Source organism: Malaclemys terrapin, chromosome 5, assembly GCF_027887155.1.
Source record: "Malaclemys terrapin pileata isolate rMalTer1 chromosome 5, rMalTer1.hap1, whole genome shotgun sequence".
Classification (NCBI taxonomy): domain Eukaryota; kingdom Metazoa; phylum Chordata; order Testudines; family Emydidae; genus Malaclemys; species Malaclemys terrapin.
In genome coordinates, this window is record NC_071509.1 from 84,257,458 (window position 1) to 84,279,068 (window position 21,611).

General features: G+C 40.2%; 1 protein-coding gene across 4 annotated transcripts in view; it reads left to right on the forward strand.

Annotated features, from left to right (window-relative positions):
- The window catches only part of GATB (glutamyl-tRNA amidotransferase subunit B), a 162,840-nt gene that overhangs the window by 18,590 nt on the left and 122,639 nt on the right, over positions 1 to 21,611 (forward strand). For all 4 annotated transcript variants that reach the window (XR_008445054.1, XR_008445052.1, XR_008445053.1 and 1 more), the window contains exons 3-9: positions 8,068 to 8,181; positions 12,115 to 12,313; positions 13,396 to 13,518; positions 16,694 to 16,807; positions 17,602 to 17,686; positions 19,434 to 19,478; positions 21,059 to 21,248. Coding sequence is in view for 1 of the 4 variants with exons in the window: in XM_054029546.1 (XP_053885521.1) it covers positions 8,068 to 8,181; positions 12,115 to 12,313; positions 13,396 to 13,518; positions 16,694 to 16,807; positions 17,602 to 17,686; positions 19,434 to 19,478; positions 21,059 to 21,248 (870 nt within the window). In the remaining 3 variants the exon portion in view is untranslated. The remainder of the gene's footprint in view (positions 1 to 8,067; positions 8,182 to 12,114; positions 12,314 to 13,395; positions 13,519 to 16,693; positions 16,808 to 17,601; positions 17,687 to 19,433; positions 19,479 to 21,058; positions 21,249 to 21,611) is intronic.

Sequence of the window (21,611 nt, forward strand, 5' to 3'; positions counted from 1 at the left end):
CCATTACTTGCATCTGAAGAAGTGAGGTTCTTACCCACGAAAGCTTATGCTCCCAGTACTTCTGTTAGTCTTAAAGGTGCCACAGGACCCTCTGTTGCTTATTAAGATGTGGTGTACCATATGAAAATGTGTGAGGATCCCTGGCCTAGAAGCAAAAGACTGTAAGATCTTTAGGGCAGGAACTGTCTTCTTGTTCTGTGTTTGTATAGCACTTAATGCAATGGGCCCTGTTTTATGACTTGGGGCCCCTACGTGTGATTATAATACAAATAATTAATTAAAATGTGTTGACAAAAGGATTGTAGGGAAAGCAAGCAGATTCTTTCTCCAGGGAAAGGAGTAGGTGAGTCACATCTTTGTCATTCACATTTATTTTATATTCTTTAGCAATCTATGGAGAATACCTGCTTTCTTACTGTACAAAAGTGATTGGTTATTGAATATGGAAATTTAGGTTTTTAGCTAAAAGCTAACTAATTTTAGTCAGTCCATCGATAAACATCAAGTCTTTTAAAAAAAAAAAGAGGAAAAAGTAAGTTAAATAGTGATTAGATTGCCAGCACTGGTGCTGGTAGATGTTTATGCTGTTGAAGGTGCTATCTCAGATAGACTTAAAAGCGGTGTTCTGTCTAAACTGATCTTGCATCTAAAGATAAGGTCATGCAAAGAATCTTTACATCTTCTCCAGCAGTGGAAGGAGTAGAGTGAAAGGATAGACTAGTTTCTATACAAATAGACCTTCGCAAGGTGGTTATTTTATTTCATTGGCTCTCAGTTACCATGGTACCGCTAGCAAGATAATGTAGCTGGGAGGGGTGGAGGGAGGATGATCTTGATGCCATCATTGAATCCTTTCATGGTTTTCCAATACAAACAATTTACATTTCTTTTATGAGAGAACTTTTTAGGAATTCCCTAGAAATAAATATCCATGACAGATGTTAGGAAGATGAAAATGTTTAGAATTCTTTGTAGATGCTGGGTTTTGTCCAGATCTATTCCAGCAGTTCCATATCTTTCTCTCAAAGCCAGCACTATGCAAGCATTTCAGACTGGCAGCTTGTCAGTTCAAGCCAATAATTTAAATCCTCAGTGCTAGTCAAAGCTGTCAAGTTAATAACATCATAATACGTAAATAAGCTGGGGAACTTAGTCTGGGTCATTAGTAAGGGAAGCTTTCACACACAAAATTGATGTTTATCATTATAGATTATTCTAAAAGCTGTGCATATTCTGAGGAGACATAGTTTTCCTAACCATCTGAGTTACTCAGGTGCAGAACTTAGATGATAAAACTGCAGCCCAGGCAGAAGAAAAGTGAGTAATTAAGCCTCATCACCCTTTTGAGGTAGCGAATACATAGATAGGATCACTTCACTTGACAATGAAATAAGCACACCAGCATTATTCAATTGTTAGGAAGTGAAGAATACTGTATTTTGCTTAAAATTAGGTGGGTAGTTAGGTGGTGAAAGTTAGTTGTTACATGAGTAAAAATATAGTCCGGACACTTAGGTTAGCACACTGTGGTGCACATGCGAAGAGCGTCATAGGATTTGTAATGGCTACAAGTAGCAGTGACACTGGTTTTACATCTCATTTCCAAAAAGAACAGCTCTGGAAGCACAATTCTGGGCCTTCATTTAATATTTACCTAGAGGGTAGAGTGTCACCTTAAATCACCAATCCCACTTTGTGCAGCACTTGAGCATTTTTTGGAGGTCTCCTATTCAACTATTGACCTATACAGCTCTGCTTAGCTTGTGGGATCTAACAGGATCACACAAGAAGGAGATAAAGCCACAGGCCATGGGGGGAGGGAGGGAAAGTTGCCTGGGGAATTTGAAATTTCATGGGTTTTTTTTGTTTTGTTTTTTTAAGATTCAGTGGTCAGACTAAAATTGTGATAAAATACAAGCTTTCTGTATAGTAATAAATGCTGTCTATTGTCTGGAACATAAAATACTAATTGCTGAAAGTAGGAACTTTTGTGTAAGAAACTATAATTATGATATTAAAACAAATAAGTACTTGAACATTATACAGTAGGTTTCTCTCTGGCATTGAGGACTAATTGAGCCCGTTTTGCTGCTGGTCAACATTCAAATTGGAAATTATTCTTATCCCATTAACACTGTGCTTTATTTCCTTTCCTCCCCCACCCGCCAAAAAAAACTTTTATAACTAAAATAAGACTCAGCAGACAATGTATCCAAGCCAGAAGCATGTAGTTGCAATAAGGATGTAATAGTACTCTGGTTAAGTGCCATAAACATGTAATTCCTTTTCTTCTTCTTTTGGAAAAAAAAAAAAAGTTTTTATTCTTTTAATTATATTAAGGAGTTGTATCCCATTGTAGTAGAGCTTTGATTTCTCAATTGCTAAAGAGGCAACCCAAAAACAAATCTGTGAGGTTTCTTTTTGGGGGGAGGGAAAGAGGAAGTTTATTTTGTTCTATTAGTAAAATTCCAATGTAGTGAGATCCTAACTACTATGTCCAATTTAAATGTTGTGTGTGAGACCCGGGATACCTAGGGTAGCCTTCACTGAAAATGCTAGGGTCAGAGCAGGCTGTAAAAGGACAGCAGATTCTCCAAAAACTGGTGGTTCACACTAAAGTTAAAGACTCACCAACTAGTCATGAACTGTGCTCCTGATACCACACATTGGTTATCAAGAAGCTGAAAAAAGAAATCATACAGATCCCTCCATTCCAGTTCTCCGGCTCCTAATTAGCAAATAGATCCAGTAAGGTGAGGAGTTATTTTAAAATTCTGCTCACTATACAAAATGTTCTTCTGATCCCCAGGTCAATACTCTGCCAGCCAATTCCTTAATATCTAAAACTAAATGTTTATTATATATAAAAAAAAAAGAACAAGAAGAGATTTGTTAAATGGTAAAGCAGTCAGATAAATACAGAGATTTAAAGTCCATATACCAGGTTCTTAGAGTTTGTTGGTTTGAGAGTCCCTCTGGAACACATCCAAAGCTTGGATAGGTTATTCAGTCCTTTGTTCAGAGCTTTAATTTGTAGAAAAGTTGCTCCAGAGGTGAGAAGCAGGATTGAAAACCAAATGAAGATGATGCAGCTGCCTTTTATAGCCTTTGCCATGTGGCTTGTACATCCTCTCCCTAATCACATAGGCCTGGAAAAACCTTGGCGTCCCCTGTTCATAGGCAGCATGTCCCTATAGCCCCGGGCTTCGTTCCACAGTTTCTTTGTATAGCTGATTGCCTTTGATAGGCCATCAAGCAAGCTAGATAGTGCTGGTGCCCTTTTGTCTTGGGATGTCACCCAGAAGCACAGTACAAGTTCGAAATTCAGATAAATCAAAAATATATAATTCACAACACAAAGATGATACAAACCTGTAAACAAGATTATCATACTTGGCAAATCATAACATTTTCACAGATATCTTACACTGCATATCTGGTCAGATTCATTGCAATTTTATAATATTGGTATCAATAATATCATAAGGTGTCTCACATATGCCATACAGCATCAGTGTGATTTTACCTTTTTTTGAGTGTCTGATATATAATGAAAATAATAATTTGAAGGACATGGTGAGGTCAAATTTGACCTGAAGTTTAAGCGTCATCAAAATAATCTTTTGTGAGACTCAAGACCAATAGAAATTGAAATTTAAAAGTAAATTCAGTCGGGAACATATTTTTAAAACTAACTTGCCATGTTTGCCATATAAAGATTGTATCATTATGCAATATATAATAACCTTAAAGTGAAATTGGCAAAAAATTAACTATAGGAATAAAAGGAAAACTTGTTAATCTGTTTTCATGGTTCAATCTGGTAAATACAAAAAGCAAATGATTACATAAATAGCAAAAAATAAGTATTACTTGTAAAGATGTCTCCATTTTTATCACTTGTGATGGTATCTGTAACATAGGTAAGGGAATTTCAGTACTTAAATGATTTTTGTCTTGACACTGTCTCTTTAACAATCCTACTGGAAGTTGCCATCTTGACAGCTTTATGATGCAGAGTAGGATGGAGACAATACTGTGCCTATTTGAAAGCACTGAAAATTTAAGCACTTCAAAGTTATATTAAGATAAGTTTGATTATTTCTTTCAGATTGGTTGATTTGAATTAGTTAAATCAATTATTAAATTAACCTGAACAAACTTTTAAAAATAGAACTTATCTTAAACAACTTAAAAGAGAGAGAAGGTGGGTGAGGTAATATCTTTTATTGGACCAACTTCTGTTGGTGAAAAAGAGAAACTTTTGATCTACACAGATCTCTGGTCTGGGAAAGATACTCGGAATGTCACAGCTAAACACAAGGTTTAGCATAAGTAGTTAACACACATTCTAAGAGGCCATTCAAGGTAAAGTGGTCCTGTTACCACCCCGGCAGTTATAGGACAAAAGGGGAGTGGAGGGGGGCAGAGAGAAGGGGGGTTAGTGGGTTACAGATTGTTATAATAAGCCATAAATCCAGTGTCTTTATTAGGACCATGATTTTTAGTGTCTAGAAAAGACATGCAGTTAACCTTCAGGCTTGTCTTTTGATAGTGTCCTGCAAGTTTCTTTTGAGGACGAGGACTGAGAGATCAGACGGAAAGTGATCACTTTGTGAAAAGTGTTTGCCCATGGGTTATGTGATGTTTTTGTCTTTCATTTTTCTGTGTGATTCATTCAAGATCCTAGTGATTGTCTGGTTTCACGCACATAGTTGTTATTGGGACATTTAATGCACTGGATGAGGTACACCCACATTTGTGATAAGCATGTGTAGAACCCATGGGTCTTAAAAAACGTGTTGTGGAGGAGTATTGATCATTATAGCAGTGGATATATGTCTGCAGGTTTTGCAGCTGTTGTTCTGTCGGGGTCTGGTGCCACTTCGAGTTGGTATGTTCTGGTCTGTGGGGAGCTTGCTTTTGATAATGAAGTTGATGAGGTTAGGGGGTTGTTTGAAGGCCAGAAGAGGGGTTTTGGGAAAGATTTCTTTTGGATGTTGTCCCCATCATGTACCTGGATATCATGCAAGAAACGCAAAACAACTTAAAACAAACAAACAACCTGTGATGACAGCCATCCAGTATAAAAACAAAAGTATAACCAACTACAACAACTCCACTACCCACAGAACTTCACATCCAGGATAAGACAGGGCACCAGGACCCACCACATGGACACTACACAAAACCACGACAACATCAGTTTATCAAGAATGCCCTTTACTGGAGCTGATTATCTCTACTCTCCAAGGGACTGAACTTCAGCCCCACCTCTGAACCTGATACTATACTAACATGTCGCGAACTAGAAGAATTCTTTCGCCAACTCCACCTCAAGAATTCTTTCACAGCAATGACATCATCACCCACAACTACCATGTCCCCACTGACAGGCATAAGAAAAAAGAATGAGCTCACTGGACACCCGACAGCGGATGAACCCACACTCTTGATCATTATTACATTGATGGCTTGAAGAAAAATATTGACTGTGAAATCTTGAACAAACATCACACAACCGCAATCTCTCCATTGCTGAGAGAACAGCTATACAATCCATGAAATCCAACCGCCATATAGAGATTAAACTAGCGGACAAAAGGGGTGCCATCATAATTATCAACTGTGATGACTATGTAAATAAGGATAACCGACAACTCTCCGACACCACCTATTACAGAGAACTCAAAGACCCCGCATCATAATTCACCAGGATTTAAGGATATCAAATCCTTCCCCAAACAACTCCAAGAGAAACTCCACAACCTCATCCCCCATGAAACTATCCCAGCGATCTTTTACAAGCTACCCAAGATGCACAAACAAGGGAACCCAAGCAGACCTATCATATCTGGCCTTGGCACTTTTACTGAAGGAATATCAGGACTCAGAAACCATCCTCAAACCACTCACCACACAAAGGGCCAGCTTCCTCCAGGACACAACTGATTTACTCCAGAAACTTCACAACATTAACAACCTCCCTCAGAACACCATCCTTATCACCATGGATGTCACCCCCCTATACATCAACATCCCTCTCAATGACTGCATCGCTGCCTGCCTCATATATCTACAAGACAATGGACAACCGGCAGAGATCCACTCCAAACACATCACCAGACTCATCCATTTCATCCTCACCCATAACAATTTTACATTCAACATGCACTTTGCTCAAACCATGGGAATAGGATGGCTTCCCAATATGCCAAACTTTTCATGGGACACCTTGAGGAGGAATTTCTGAACAACTGCACCATGGAACCAATGATATACCTGAGATACGTTGGTTGAAACTATAGTAAAGAACAAAATTGTCAGACACATAGATGAACATAATTTGTTGGGAAGAGTCAACATAGTTTTTTGTAAAGGGAAATCATGCCTCACCAATCTGCTAGAATTCTTTGAGGGAGTCAACAAGCATGTGGACAAGGGGGATCCAGTGGATATAGTGTACTTAGATTTTCAGAAAGCCTTTGACAAGCTCCCTTACCAAAGGCTCTTAAGCATAGTAAGCTGTCATGGGATAAGAGGGAAGGTCCTCTCATGGATTGTTAACTGGTTAAAAGATAGGAAACAAAGGGTAGGAATAAATGGTCAGAATGGAGAGAGGTAAATAGTGGTGTCCCCCAGGGGTCTGTATTGGGACCAGCCCTATTCAACATATTCATAAATGATCTGGAAAAAGGGGTAAACAGGGAGGTGGCAAAATTTTCAGATGATACAAAACTACTCAAGATAGTTAAGTCACAGGCAGACTGCGAAGAGCTACAAAAGGATCTCTCAAAACTGGGTGACTGGACAGCAAAATGGCAGATGAAATTCAGTGTTGATGAATGCAAAGTAATGCACATTGGAAAACATAATCTCAACTACACATATAAAATGATGGTGTCTAAATTAGCTGTTACCACTCAAGAAAGAGGTCTTGGAGTTTTCTGAAAACATCCACTCAATGTACAGCGGCAGTCAATAAAAGCGAACAGAATGTTGGGAATCATTAAGGAAGGGATAGATAATGAGACAGAAAATATCATATTGCCTCTATATAAATCCATGGTACGCCCACATCTTGAATACTGCGTGCCGATGTGGCTGCCATATGAGGAGAGATTAATAAGACTGGGACTTTTCAGTTTAGAAAAGAGCTGAGTAAGGGGGGGGATATGATAGAGGTCTATAAAATCATGACTGGTGTGGAGAAAGTAAATAAGGAAGTGTTATTTACTCCATCTTATAACTCAAGAACTAGGGGTCACCAAATTAAATTAATAGTTAGCAGGTTGAAAACAAACAAAAGGAAGTATTTCTTCATGCAACGCACAGTCAACCTGTGGAACTCTTCGCCAGAGGATATTGTGAAAGCCAAGACTATAGCAGGGTTCAAAAAAGAACTAGGTAAATTCATGGAGGATAGGTCCATCAATGGCTATTAGCCAGGATGGCAGGGATGGTGTCCCTAGGCTCTGTTTGCCAGAAGCTGGGAATGAGTGACAGGGGATGGATCACTTGATGATTACCTGTTCGTTCCCTCTGGGGCACCTGGCATTGGCCACTGTTGGAAGACAGGATACTGGGTAGATGGACCTTTGGGCTGACCCAGTATGGCTGTTCTTATGACCCTCCTACCCTGCAGGGCCTAGAGTCCAGGCTCCAGCCTGAGCCCGGAAGTCTATCCAATGAAAGAGCATGAGCCCAAGTCAGCTAGCACAGGCCAGCTGTGGGTTTTTCTTTGCTGTGTAGACATAACCTGTGAAGGTTTGGGGGTGTCAAGAGTACTGGTTATGTTTGCAAAAGAAGCAATCCAAAACACTATGTGGCTTCTCATGCAGCATACAACAAAAACAACTGTATGGTTTTATTTTCCATATAAAACTTTGCAGATTTGTAGCTGCTGCCAGACTGATGATGAATATGAGCTACCCACGCAAGAAAACAGAGATAATGCCTACTGAAGGCAAGCAAAATTGAATATACGCTCTGTATAAGGCAGCATGTGGGAGAAGCATTTGTTATATAGTGAATGTCTGAGTAAAATTGTACGTCATGTTTCTTTAGGCTCTCAACAGGAGATGTGTAGAAGCAGCAGTGATGACAGGCCTTGCACTGAACTGCAGCATAAACAAGAAGTCCTTGTTTGACAGAAAACACTATTTCTATGCAGATCTGCCTGTAAGTATGCATTATGGTTGGTCCCTCTATAGCTGTAGAAAAGGATGAGTCTGGAGTAGGGCTGGCGGTAGCAAAGAGATGCTTTTTATGTTTTCAATCAGTGTTCTGCCCAAACTAACAGGATGCTGCGCCAAGCCCTGATGAATAGATAGCTATACCCTAGTGCTCACTGATTGAATATGATTGCCCTGATTGCTGACTCCTTGCTTAGCCTCACGATTCCAGTGGCTTTATGTAATTGAATTGGGAGATGGAGCTGCTGTGCCCGTACTTTCTCCATTCCTAGTATTAGCACTAATTGTCTGTTAGGGTAAAAGCAAACCAGTCTGATAATAGCCCCTCTTTTAAAATGAATGTGTAGCAAACACACATTACAATAGTATAAACATCATAGCATCTGTTTTTTGTTTTTGCTTTTAAATTTAAGGACCTATAAATATCACATTTGCTTTTCAAACATTCTAATCTTTGCCAGGATCTTGAATGAACTTAATAAATGTGCCTTTGCCACATGCAGTAATAGGTTTGGATCCTGTGGATTGCTTTCATATTTGGAATAAACTGTCTTTGGAAGTGAGCTGCACTTCATTGCACTTGACAAAGTCAAGTAAGAATAGGAAATTAGTTGAGAGTCTGGTTTTACCTTTTTGACAGCGTACAGCAGAGCGCAAGGACCTTATTTTTGTTTTAACAAAGTCACAGTTCTAACTTTAAAGATGGCCTTTCCCTCCATATATTTGTTCTGGATGTTGTTGAACATAAAAGTGGCCTGTAAAGGGGAAAACAATGGATTTGCTTCACTTTGCTTTTTTTGAATAAAGAAGACTTAAATGCTTTGTCCTGCTTGTGTTTTACCCAAGAAAAATCAGGAATATCAAATCTTATTTTCCCAGTTTTTCTTGAAGGTGTCCTTTGGAGGTCCAGAGAATTAGGGGAGGGAGTGTTCTTCAGGCCATAGATCAATGTGTAAAGGTGTTGAAACTTTAATCAAAGATTTTTTTCTCCCAACTGTTTGTTCAGGCATTTGAGATTTTTTTAAGAACATAAAACATAGAATTTTTTAATAAAATTCCATTTCCCCCCTCATTTGATGTCCTTGGAAGAAAGATGATATCATGGTTAATGCATAGCTGGGACCCAGGAGATCTGGGTTCAATTTCCATCTCTGCTAGAAATGTCCTCTTTGTCCTTGGGCAAGTTATCTCTGTGCCTCAGTTCCCTATCTATGAAATTGGCATAATGCTTCCCTACCTTGCTTGCAGGGTTGTTGAGGATAAAGTCATTAATATTTGTGAGGCACTTGAGCCCCAATCCACAAAGTAACTTAGATGTTGCGATGCTTAAAGAGTCTCAGGGCCAGATAGTCAGTCTCACTGTCGCTCTCTATGTAGCCTGGTAGTTAGGGCGCCCATGTGGGAGGAGGGAGACTAGGGACCAGTCCCCATGCTTCAATTACTATTTAATTTTTTATACATAATGATACAGCTGCAACAGGAGAGGTTGAGGGAGCCCCACAGAATATCCCATATCTCAGAGGTTAGAGCACTCTCTTGAGAGGTAGGAGATCCCTGTTCAAACCCTTTCTCCTCCCTCAGGCAGAGGGGTGAATTGAACCTGGGTTTCCCACATCCGAGATGAGTGCTCTAACCATTGGGCTAAAAGTTGTAAAGTGGGTGCCGTTGGTGCCTGATTTTGCATGGGACCCCATCTGGTAGGCAGCCATTGAGCACACTTCCCATATTGGGCCCTCCAGGCAAGGTAGGCGGGCGAACATCTGTCTTCCCGGGTTCACGGATAGCTCTGGGACTAGGGAGGAGATAGGCATTTGAATGCCTAAGAGGGAGGCAGCATTGTGCCTACCCTGAGGCAGCAACGTAGGTGTCTAGGTAACTTTACCCTGAGAACATAGGTACCAAGTGAATTTAGGCACCTAGAGGGTTAGGCAGCAGTGGAACAAAAGTTTTGTGGATTGCAGTGGAGCCTAAAACTGGGACTTAAACACCTACGTACCTGTGTGGATCTGGGCCCTCCATACTATAGTGATGGAGGACGTATAAGTACCTAGATAGATAGTTACTTTGGTCATCAATACACTCCTAGTTCTGCAGTCATTATCAATAGTCTTCCTGATAAAAAACAGTAAGTTAACAAGAGCTGAAATTCTAAACAAGCAGGAGAAAAAAGAAGAAACAAAAGAAGCAACTCCCAGCTTTTCAAACTGGCTTTATGCATCATGAAGAAGAAGAAAAAAGAAATCACAAACCCAATTGCCGGTCACCTTTAAATTGTAGGTGGTTCTGCTCCTACATTAAAGAATGTTCAGACTTTCCTGGTGGTGATCGCTCCACCAATAAAAAACGAACAGAAAAGAATGAAGCCGAGTAAAAATTAGTCCATCTGTTTTGAAAGAGAGCGCAATGGGAAGATGCATCTTCAGGTAGCATATGTAGTACATAGGCACTGTGTTCTGCCACTACCTAACGGCTTATATTACAGCATCTTCTAGTCAAATAATTAGGAAAATTTGGGTCAAGAAGATACCTGACACACTGTATTAGCTTTAAACACAAAGAACTCCGGATCTTCTAGCAGCTGGCATTCATAGTGTTGAGCACTGACTGTAAAATGCCCAGCCTGCATTTTGTAATACGGCAGTCTTCTCTGGAGCCCTATAACAAGATACAGAGTTTAAGCTAATGAGCTGAATGGAATAGATAAAATAAATCCTGCTCTTAGGGTCTTTTGACAATGGGATTATTGTTACTCCAGAAAATGGGGCTTCGGATGGGAATTGGGATTCTTGTTATTTATTGTCACACACTATTTGAGGCTTTTTAAAAAAATCACTTTAATGAGAAGCTGGGGGAGGCAGGAAAAGCTATGTGCATAGATTATATTGAGCCTATAGAATGGAGTCAATTGTCTCATTTTTATTATAGTGCTTAAAACTAGGTTTGGCAGAATTCAATTTTTATTTTTTATAGTTTTGATGGATAATATCAATGTTTATTTTTAAGCATTTGTTTTGTTTTTATCTAGTTACATTTTCACAGCTGCATGAAATTATGGGGGGTGTCAGACAATAGATATTTAATGACTAGATGTTGAGATTCAAAAAGCTAAAGCTTTATCGCTGTTAAAAACACAAATTGACAATATCACATGTCAAAATATACAAAGTAAATATCCTGAAATCAAACTCTAATAAGTTCTCCGGCCTATCTGAAAAGTTGATTATCATTGGTAGAAATATTTTTTCATCGGTTTGTGTGCATACAGTGAAATTGATGTTTATTGATTAAAACTCTAATACTGTACTACCAAGCGTACTTACAACTAGAAGTTTGCACACTTCACTGCTTATGTAGGCCAAGTTGTACACCCAGCTTGGCCCTTTCCCCTTCACTACAGCTGGGCCCCTCTCCCCTGCTAGTCAGGTCCAAACACTGTTGATTTTGGTGAAAATCAGAAAAGACTGATTTTCCACTAAAACTAGGCTTCCCCAGTTTTTCGATTTTCACCCAAATCAATAGGGTTCTGGCCAGTGGGGGAGAGCGAGGGGCCCAGCCAGAGTGAGGGACATGGATAAGGGTGCCCTAGCTAGACTCACCCCTGTGTCCAGACTGACTGTTCCCTTGCCACAGGCTTCTGTGTGAGGGGTCACTGTCTCTACCTGTATCCTGAGTGACCAAATGGTGATTTTAGTGGAAATCAGGCTTTTCTACTTTTTCTGATTTTCACCAACAGCAATAGAGCTCTGGCCAGAGTAGGAGTGACAGTCCCAGCTATTCGTGGAAGGGGGGGCTGGCATGTGGGGCCAAGGGGCCTGGCTGAGGGGGTTGGGCCTGAGTAGGCCAGTCCATCTTGGGACAAGAATTAAAATTATTGTTTATGTAATGACAATTCTGAACACAGACCTGATTCTGTATGCAGGCTGGCTATCAAATCACTCAGCAGAGACTTCCTGTTGCTGTGAATGGGAGTCTTTCATACAGCCTCTGTGTAGGGGGAAAAAAGAACCAGATGGTAACCAGGACTGTGAGGATCAAGCAGATCCAGTTGGAACAAGACAGCGGAAAGAGTCTTCATGATGACATAAGGAGCCAGACTCTCATTGATTTGAACAGGGCTGGTAGGCTTGAATCACTTTCTTATCCCCTCAGTCTTTTTATGTATGGGCTGAATATTTAAAACTAATTGGAGTGGCAGTGCTGGGGTGGGGTGGGATCTGGTTTGTTGCTTTCAATAAACATTTTTAAATGAGACTTAAATGTGTAAAAAAAAAAATTCCATATCTGGCTAATGTTCATCTTTTCTGGCCTGTTTGCTGATGACAAAGTGGCACTGGCCAGTCAGAAGGCTAGTGGCTCAGTTTCTCAAACCTGTCTGCCAGCCAACTTACAAATAAGACCTTTAACATGTCAAGGGGGTATTCAGAGGGACAGAGGAGCCACTTATGCTCCTGCAGCTGTAAGTGTTGTTTAAAAAGTGCAGACTCTGAATGAAGCAACATGGCAGAAATGCACAGACGGCAGAGTGGGATGTCAGTGCTTGAGTCAGAAGTGGCTTTTAATTTTTAGCTTTTATAAAAACAATCTCTTTCTCCATAAAGCTCTAAAATGTCTATTGTATAAATCAAATGCTGACCAACAAATCCATGTACCTAAATGTGTAGTTAGGTGGCGTAAATACCTGGCCTGACTTTCAGAGATGGTGAGCTGCCAGTGAAGTTGAGGGCTGCAGGTGCTCATCACTGCTGAAAATCGAAACATTTAGTTATGTGCCTAACTATGGATTTAGATGCTTAACTTTAGGCCCCACACTTGCAAATGTTGACTAATACCTTTACTCTAGGAAGCTGTAAGAAAACTGTGATTGCATTAAATTACCTGATGTAATGAGAAAATGAAATTGGGAAATCAGGTGGACTGTTCGTAGGAGTTTTCTCAGAGGAAAGATGAATAATTTTTCCATTTGTTTCCTATGTCATCAAAGGGGGGATTGTGTGGAAATGCCTTTAAGTTAAATCTTAAAAATAAAACCAAAAATAGTCTATGTAACAATCCTGCAGATTTTGACAGTTATTAAATAAAACATGGCTTCCCAGTTTTCTCAAACAAACCCAAGTGCTGTCATGTGTTTAGCTTGTTGCACTTTAATATGTCAAGATCAAAAGCTACTGCTGGGAATCTCATTTCTGTCTCTTTCTGGTAGGTGTTGGCCTCATGGAGGTTGTCATGGAGCCTGATATGAGCTCTGGGGAAGAGGCAGCTGCAGCAGTCAGAGAGCTTCAGCTTATTCTTCAAACACTTGGGAGCAGCCAGGCAATCATGGCAGGTAAAGGAGTGGGCAGGGCAATGTTCCCTCCAGTTAATTGTAATTCTCTGCATTTGCAGGCGTAGTTTCACAGCTTCTGGTTATTTTGCTCTGTAGTTGCCTAACATTTAGCATTTTCTTAATGCTGCTTCCTTCTTTTAAAATCTTCAGTGTCTGTATAAGGTCAGCTATGCTTCAAGTGTCTTTATAGGCCCAGCTTCCTCTGCGGCACTTGGATTTTTATACTGCCGCATACATCAATTTTACATGATGGACCAGGGCAGGATGAAGTAGCGCAGCGTTCTTGTTATTTTTCACTTATTGTCTTTCTCTGCTCATCTTGCATGTACTTAACTGTGAATGGGAAACATTGTAACAGTGATTAGTAGTTGAGAGTGAAGGCTCCCGGCACAGATGATTGTGTAAGTTAAATTTTGGGTGTAAATTGATCATAAAACAGATGTTCAGCGGTGAACCAGCGCAACTTAGTGATTTAACATCACATTCAGCCCCTGAGGTAAGCAAGTGCAACTCCCTGAGAGTTCAATCAGAGTTGTGCCTGCTCAGCCCAAAGTGGATTGTGACTCTGGGAATGTTGGGGAATGGTTCAGGTTTAATTTAAAATGATGGGTAATTAATAGTTCTTAGATATTAAGCTCTCTGGGGCAGGTATCGTCATATGTATTTATGCAGAGGGACATTGATCCTCACTTAGGCTTCTGGGCACTACTGTAATAAACAGAATATTAGTGGAGGCCTACTTTATCTTGTACCCTCAGGCTACCTGCTTTTTCTGAGGCAACTTCCACTGCATCAAGATATGATTATCTTCACTTAAACTAGTTTTACACTATTGTAATTCCAGTGGATTTACCCCAGTGTTAGAGGAAACTCGGGCATTCGGTGGAGGTCACTCATTTTGCATACCTTCTGAATGCCAAATCGGCACATTACTCTGCGATTGATACAGACTTTATGATATACAGTAACTTACCATCATCTTTCATTGCTGAATTTCCCCCTGAGACTTCCATTGGCATGTCACCAACGTATCCCACACTATGTATAAAGAAAGACCTGCCACGCTGGCAATATTTCCCCCCCAATATTATTAGATTTTAAACAAAATCATTTTATTCAGGCGTGCTTAGTGAGGTATTTTTTACTTTTTTTTTTTACCAGCGTTGTTTGTGTTTAGGTGAGGGTTTGCGCCCTCACATTTTATCTTCTTTCTATTTGCGTGTGCCAGGAAGACACTTGCTGAATTTATCATCCATCACTTTGCAACAAACTGCTTGAAAGCATGACTTCACTGCAAGATAATCAAATAGGAGATGAAGCTGGGCAGTGAGGGAGACAGTCTTTTTAAAAATACACGAGCCCCAATTCTCTTTTCACTTATGTCTGGTTAATCCCATTCTCTTCTGACTAACAGCAGTGAGAGAGTAGAGTCAAACCCAGATCTTCAATAGAAGCAAAGTGAAGACAGAAGAATACTATTGACATATATTTCCTTTGGTACAAGTGTTCTCTTCTCCTCACCCCTAAGTATGATCCAGTGTGAACAGTCTCCTTTACAATGAACATTGGGGTCCCTTCTATACCTCCCTTCTTCATTTGCCTATTCAAGAAGTCTCCATCAATACAGAGAAGATTAACCAGATGACATCCATTCAGCTTTTACAGAATGGGCAAGGTCAACGTTTGCAAATTTACATCGGCTGTCCTGAATGGGCTCTAAGGCTTTACACCTCTCTACAGATTTAACACTGGGCTATTGACATTGCTTTCACTAGTGCTGTTGTGTAAATATCAAATATTTGCTTCATTTTACAGCATTAATTTTAAGTTCAGATAAGGAAGAAGACTAGAGAATGGGTTTCCTCTGATGATATAGCAAGAGTCTTATGAGCTTATAGTGTGAGAGATGTTTGCCTATGTTTTTCTTTTCTTTATGCCTAATTTGACTATCTCAACAAATTCTCTGCATAGATGGATGTTTTGGAGGAACCTGGTAAAACCAGCGAGATGGTCGGACAGGATCTCCTGGGGCTTCTGGTCCACCCCTTGCCTTAGTGTAGGTTTGCCCTCTGTGTAACTTTCTGTTTGCCTGTCTATGTTATGCTTTTGTCAGTCAGGAAGGATTCAAAATCATCTTTGCTGAGGAAGAAGATTACAGTTCCTTGAGGGAGGAAAAAACAAGTTTCTGACATTTGCCCTTCAGCTTTAAATTCCCAAGGATACTTCAATAAATCTACCCAGCATTGCTGTTAAAGTCTTGTGCTCCATGGTAGAGCAGTGGACAGCCATCAAGTAGTCATTTCAGGGGGTGTTTTCACCCACTTTTGTCGGGGCGAAAAAATAAAAACTGGAATCTTGCAGCCTGCTTTTTTTTTTTTTTTTTTTTTTTTTTTTACTTGTCTTTTAGGTGATTCACCCTGTTGGAGAAAAACAGAGTTCTCACTATTTGTTTAGGTATAGCAAGTCAGATGCTTTATTAACTCTCACAATTGCGCAGAGGGAGAGAGCTAAGCAGGTCTCTCAACAGGTAAACAATTACAGCAAGCATTTATACCTTTTGTTACAGACAATAATGAGCAACAGTTGCATTTTGTTTATACATAGGCCATCTTGATATCTCATTTCCTCACTTGTTTTGACTCTTGCCAACATACAATATTTTCTATACCTTATCTACACAAGGTCTTCTACACCTTATCTATACCAGGTCATAATGACTTCTTACACAGTTCTTTCTCACCCGTCTCACACAATCCTCGCTTCTACAAATCTCACGTTATCAGGGTTACAGTTAGCCTGACTCTTGCTAACGAACTGTCATGTATTGCATCCCCTTCCTGTCAGTTCTTTCTCTGCTTCCACAACCCTAATTCCTCTCTCCTAGAGTATGGTTTTAAGAACTATGTTTTTAAGGAGTATGGTTTTAAGCCCGTGCACTTACACTATACAGCTGTCTTTGAGAAGAATCATGCCATTCCATTCCAAAAGGTAGTATTCTCAGAAAATTCAGTTGGAGATTTAAAATGGAACCATAAATAGGAAGCTATGATAAGGCAGCTGCTCTCTTCCTGATCTCAGATCTTTTACAGAAGTCCAGTATAAACATCCTGTACATAACATGCCGCTTATTAACATATGCCAAGATCATCTACTCTAGTGATGTTTCCTTTTATAGAGGGTCAACTGAGAGTGGATGCCAATGTATCTGTGCATCACCCCGGAGAAGCTTACGGAGTAAGGACTGAAGTGAAGAATATCAATAGTGCACGATTCCTGGCAAGAGCAATAGGTAAATGTTATTTGCTCCTTTACTGAAATACTAGATACTTTTCATCTAGGTGACAGAACCAAGTCTCACAAAATGTAGGTATGTCGGCCACATTGGCTGTCAGTTTTATTGTGGAAGTGATCCTCTGTCTCCAAGGAGAGTAAAGTGGATGATTCAGTATTTAGTATGTTCTGCTTTGAAAGATTCTAGCAATACAGCAGCTCTGTGTCCTCAGATGAAGTTGATTGCTTTCCCAGGGCACGGTGTCTGGTGTGTGTGACGCGCAAAGGGCGTGCAGCTGCAGTATGGGTATGGGCAGGAAAGGAGAAACAATGCATCTCCCAAGATGCAGGGAGATTGGATGGAGAGCCTCCACTCAACCCCTGATGTGATGATGGGAAAACTGCTTTTGCTGTACAGTTTAGCTGAAGTCTGGAGTGTCTGGAACAGGTTGCGGTGTGTGTACGTTGGGGGGGACCTCCTTCCTTCCCCCCTCTTGCCCCGCAGGAACCAAATGTACACACAGCAGTGCCAGAGAGAGGTCAGTTTTGCCAGTAATTCTGTCCCTAATTGATTGCTTTTGGTTTCAGTAAGTTTAAAATAATCTTTTCATTTACTGCCTGGCAATGAAGAATGCAGTAATGGGAGGTATAAAAATGCAGTGGGTGCAATAAAAAGCAACAGAGAGTCCTGTGGCACCTTTAAGACTATCGGATGTATTGGAGCATAAGCTTTCGTGGGTGAATGCCCACTTCGTCGGATGCGTGTAATGGAAATGTGGGTGCAATGTAACTCAGCTGAATTTTTTTTGTCAGACTATGAAATACAGAGGCAAATCAAGGAACTTGAAAATGGAGGAACTGTTATGAATGAAACCAGAGCCTTTGATTACAAACTTGGGTGAGTTCATATTTTAGAGAGATATTTGAAATAGCATCTTTGGAGTTCTAATGCTTCCTAGTGAGATTGTCACTGGTGTTGAAACGTCCTCTCTCCATTTCTGTTTGTTTGAATTACCATTCAGAAGTGTGGTCCCATCACAGGCATTAATTATATTACAGTAATGCCTAAAGGCCTCAACTGATGCCTGTTGTGCTAGGCACAATCCCTTCTCTGAAAACCTTTCAATTTAAATAGACAAGACAGGTTAAGCGTGGGAGGGGGAACAGGCACAGAGAAGTGAAGTCACACAGCAGTTCAGAGGCAGAGCTGGGACTAGAACCCAGGTCTCCTGAGTGCCAGGCCCATACCGTATACACTAGACTGTTCCAACTCTCCCCAGGGACATGTACTGCTCTCTTGCCTGTAGTAAGCTACTGAAATTATTTAACAATTGTAGAATCCAGGAAAACTTATTTTAAGTCAGACAAAACTTCCACTGGAGTGCAGTGGGACTTTAGCCTGTGAAAGGCTGTAAGATTGGGCCCTATATGTTTCTGGTGCTATAGAATCAGACCACCTGATGTATCTTCTTTACTCTCTCTTTTTTGTGGTGTGATAAACGAAGGGGAGGGTGGTAGCTCCCTTTTATGGACACCCAGCCAGTAGCTATAAAATCCCTCTTAGTAGCTGTTCTCTAATTGCTCTACCTGTAAAGGGTTAAAAAGTCTCATTGCTATGCATAGGTAAAAGGAAATGAGTGGGCATCTGGTCAAAAGAGCCAATGAAATTGAAAAAAGACTCCCCTTTTGTCTGTCTTCTATTGTTCTCCTGGAGAGAGGCGGACAGGGCAGCAGCTATGCTGTAAGAAGCTTGGGCCAGGTGTGAAAAATCATCAGTATCATACCTAGAAAACTACTCATTTAAAACGCCAGATATGCAAGTAGATCAGGAAATGTCTAGGAAGACGCGATTAGGTTTATCCCTTTTATTTCATTATGGCTTGTAGATTCCTCTGTGCTAACCCCAGGTGCTTTTGTTTTGCGTAACCTTTAAGCTGGACCTCAAGAGAGCTATTCTTGGTGCTTAATCCTTGTAGTAGCTCTTTTAAAATCTAGCAATAGCCTGAGTTCCCAGATGTATTTTCTTTCTTTTCTTTTTTTTAAATAAAATTTACTTTTTTAAGAACAGAATTGGATTTTTGTGTCTTAAGAAGTTTGTGCACATGTTGTTTAATTAGCTGGTGGCAACAGCTGATTTCTTCCCCCCCCCCCCCCCAGCTCTTCCCCGAAGGGAGGGTGAAAGGGCTTGAAGGGTACCCCACAGGAAGAAATTCCCAAGTGCGCCTTCCTCGGCTTCTGCCTTGCGTGGTGGCAGCATCTACCAATCCAAGGTCAGAGAAAAGCTGTAACCTTGGGAGTTTAATACAAGCCTGGAGTGGCCAGTATTAATTTTTAGAATCCTTGCGGGCCCCTACCTTCTACACTTGAAGTGCCAGAGTGGGGAATTAGCCTTGACATGTGGTTTTGTTTCTTTGCCAAGTAGCACTAAAGTTAAATATTTGTAATATTGAGAGAAAATGATAAACTCTACATGGGGTTGTGTGGGGGTAGAATTGGACTCCATACTTTAACAGGCTTAATGAAGCTTTCTTGATCTCCATGGTGTAAAGTTATTTGCCACAAAACTAGTTATGCAGAGGTACCAGCATAAAAGAGAGAGTAAAACCCATCATATTTAATATTTTACCTGTGTTGTCTTATTTTAGGTGTACCATACCAATGAGAGATAAAGAAGGAAAACAGGATTATCGGTAATGAAGATCATTTTATTTCTAAAGTTAACTTTTATTCTAGAACTAAAAGCCCAGTTCACCTCTTGAATGCCCTCAACCTCTGTTGACTTCAGTGGGAGTTGAGGATTTGGGCTCCATCCTATCTATCCCTGCTGAAATCAGTGGGGACGTTACTACATATTTGAGTTGAATTGTTGGTGGGCTCAGTTCATATGCTAAGGGTGATTATGTAGTGGCATAATAATCATTAGTGTATTTTTAGGCATGTTTTGAGCTCAGTGAAGTCACTTCTCCTTTTTAAGCATTTACTGAGGAAAATTACAAATGTTCAGATTATGGGGCTTCATATATCATGGTGGCTTATCTCTTCTCCCATGAAAGACAATGGATGTTTTACTATTGACTTCAGTGAGAGAGCAGAGTTAGACCAAGGCAGAGCACTTTTAAAAATTCTACCCTAGATTTACAAGTTTACAGATGAGTATTTGTGGAAATACGGCAGTAACCATTATTTAGACAGAATGGATTTTCAGTTTTTGACAGCTAGTGCGCTTGGGCAGCTGGGGGCTAATATGATAGCCTGGTTAGCCTTTGTTTCTGCGTGCATGGGCGTTAGCTTAAAAAAAAAAAAAAAAAAGGTCTGTTTCACGAATTAATTCTCCATTACGTTAGTGTCAGGCCAGATCCTTATTTAACATGACTAATATGTATAACCGCTATAAGAAAATATTCAGGCAAATGTGGGTAGAAAGAGAGTCCAAGCTATTTCAGCTAAAGACAGACAAAACTTATTATATCAAGTTTTAAATTTCATTGTTCGTGTATTTTGTGAACTTGTGTGTGCACTGAACGCTGAATCTGAATCCAACACATTAAACATGATTTCTTTTTAAGTGCAATAGGCTCAAAGGGTGTGTCTCAAAGGTTTGCAAAGGCAAAAACAATTTTTTTTATATATTTTGAGATTTTTCAGTCCATTTGTTCATGTCAGGACAAAGGTTGCTGCTTGAATCACAATGCTTTTCTGATGGCTTGAATTAGCGTTCTCTTTGAGATCCTTTGTTCTTTGATGTTGTCACTCAGTTTTATTTACTATGACATCCTGCTGAGCATGGTAATTTTGCTTTTAACACAGCATGCGGTTTCATCAGTACTCCACAGGTTAGTATGAGAGAGGTTGCAACCTGCACAGAGAACTCCTGGCAGCTGGCTGTCAGTATGCTTCTCTCCTGTCCAACCCACACTGCCTTGCTGGTCAGAATCACAATTCATGCTCACCAATAAGAGTGATGGGCTGCATCCACACTTAAAATTTTGGGTGTCAAATTTTTAAAATTACCCTTTTTCTATTGCTGGTTGCTTGGCAAACAGTGACAGCTCATCAGAGAGAAAATAGTGGCTGTGGACTGATTTTTTTTCCTATTCGACAATAATATACTGAGCTGTGAAGTTTCAGTATCTTGTTCAGTTAAATCCAGTAATACCATTTCCAGAGGAACATTAACTTTCGCATACAAATTTTACAGCCTGTTGTTGAGATGCTGAGGATTGTCTTGATTAAAAATAACCCCAAATTCGTCCCTCTTCATTCTCCCCAGGTTCATGCCAGAGCCAAACCTCCCTCCACTGATTCTGTACGATACTAAATCGTTGCCCGCTAATATGAACCATCAGCAAGTGGTGAATATTGATTGGATTCGGGAGAGGCTTCCTGATCTCCCCAGTGTGAGAAGAGTGAAGCTTGTTGAACAGTATGGGATTCTGCCTGAACACAGTTTCACCTTATTGGTAGGTCTATTGATCGAGTGCTAAAAGAAACCTCAAAGTTTCAGTGCTTAGAGAAAACGCACTGTAAAATGTCATATTAACCAGCTGTCAGCTGCTATGGATTTTTAAATTTGGAAATGTGTCTAACAGCTCTCTTAAATTGTACCTCCGTGCCAAATCCTTCAACCAGGCTCAGAAATAACATGTGCAGTTTGTTTCTATGAGAAGCGATTCTTGAACAAATAGGGAGCTAACAAATTGCTAGGGAATGATGATCTCATCTCTCTCAAAGTGGACTCATTAACAGTTCTGACTGCTGCAAGTATGCAACTTTTTGCTAACAAACTAAGTCTTGTCCACAAGTTCATGATTTTCACAGCAGGT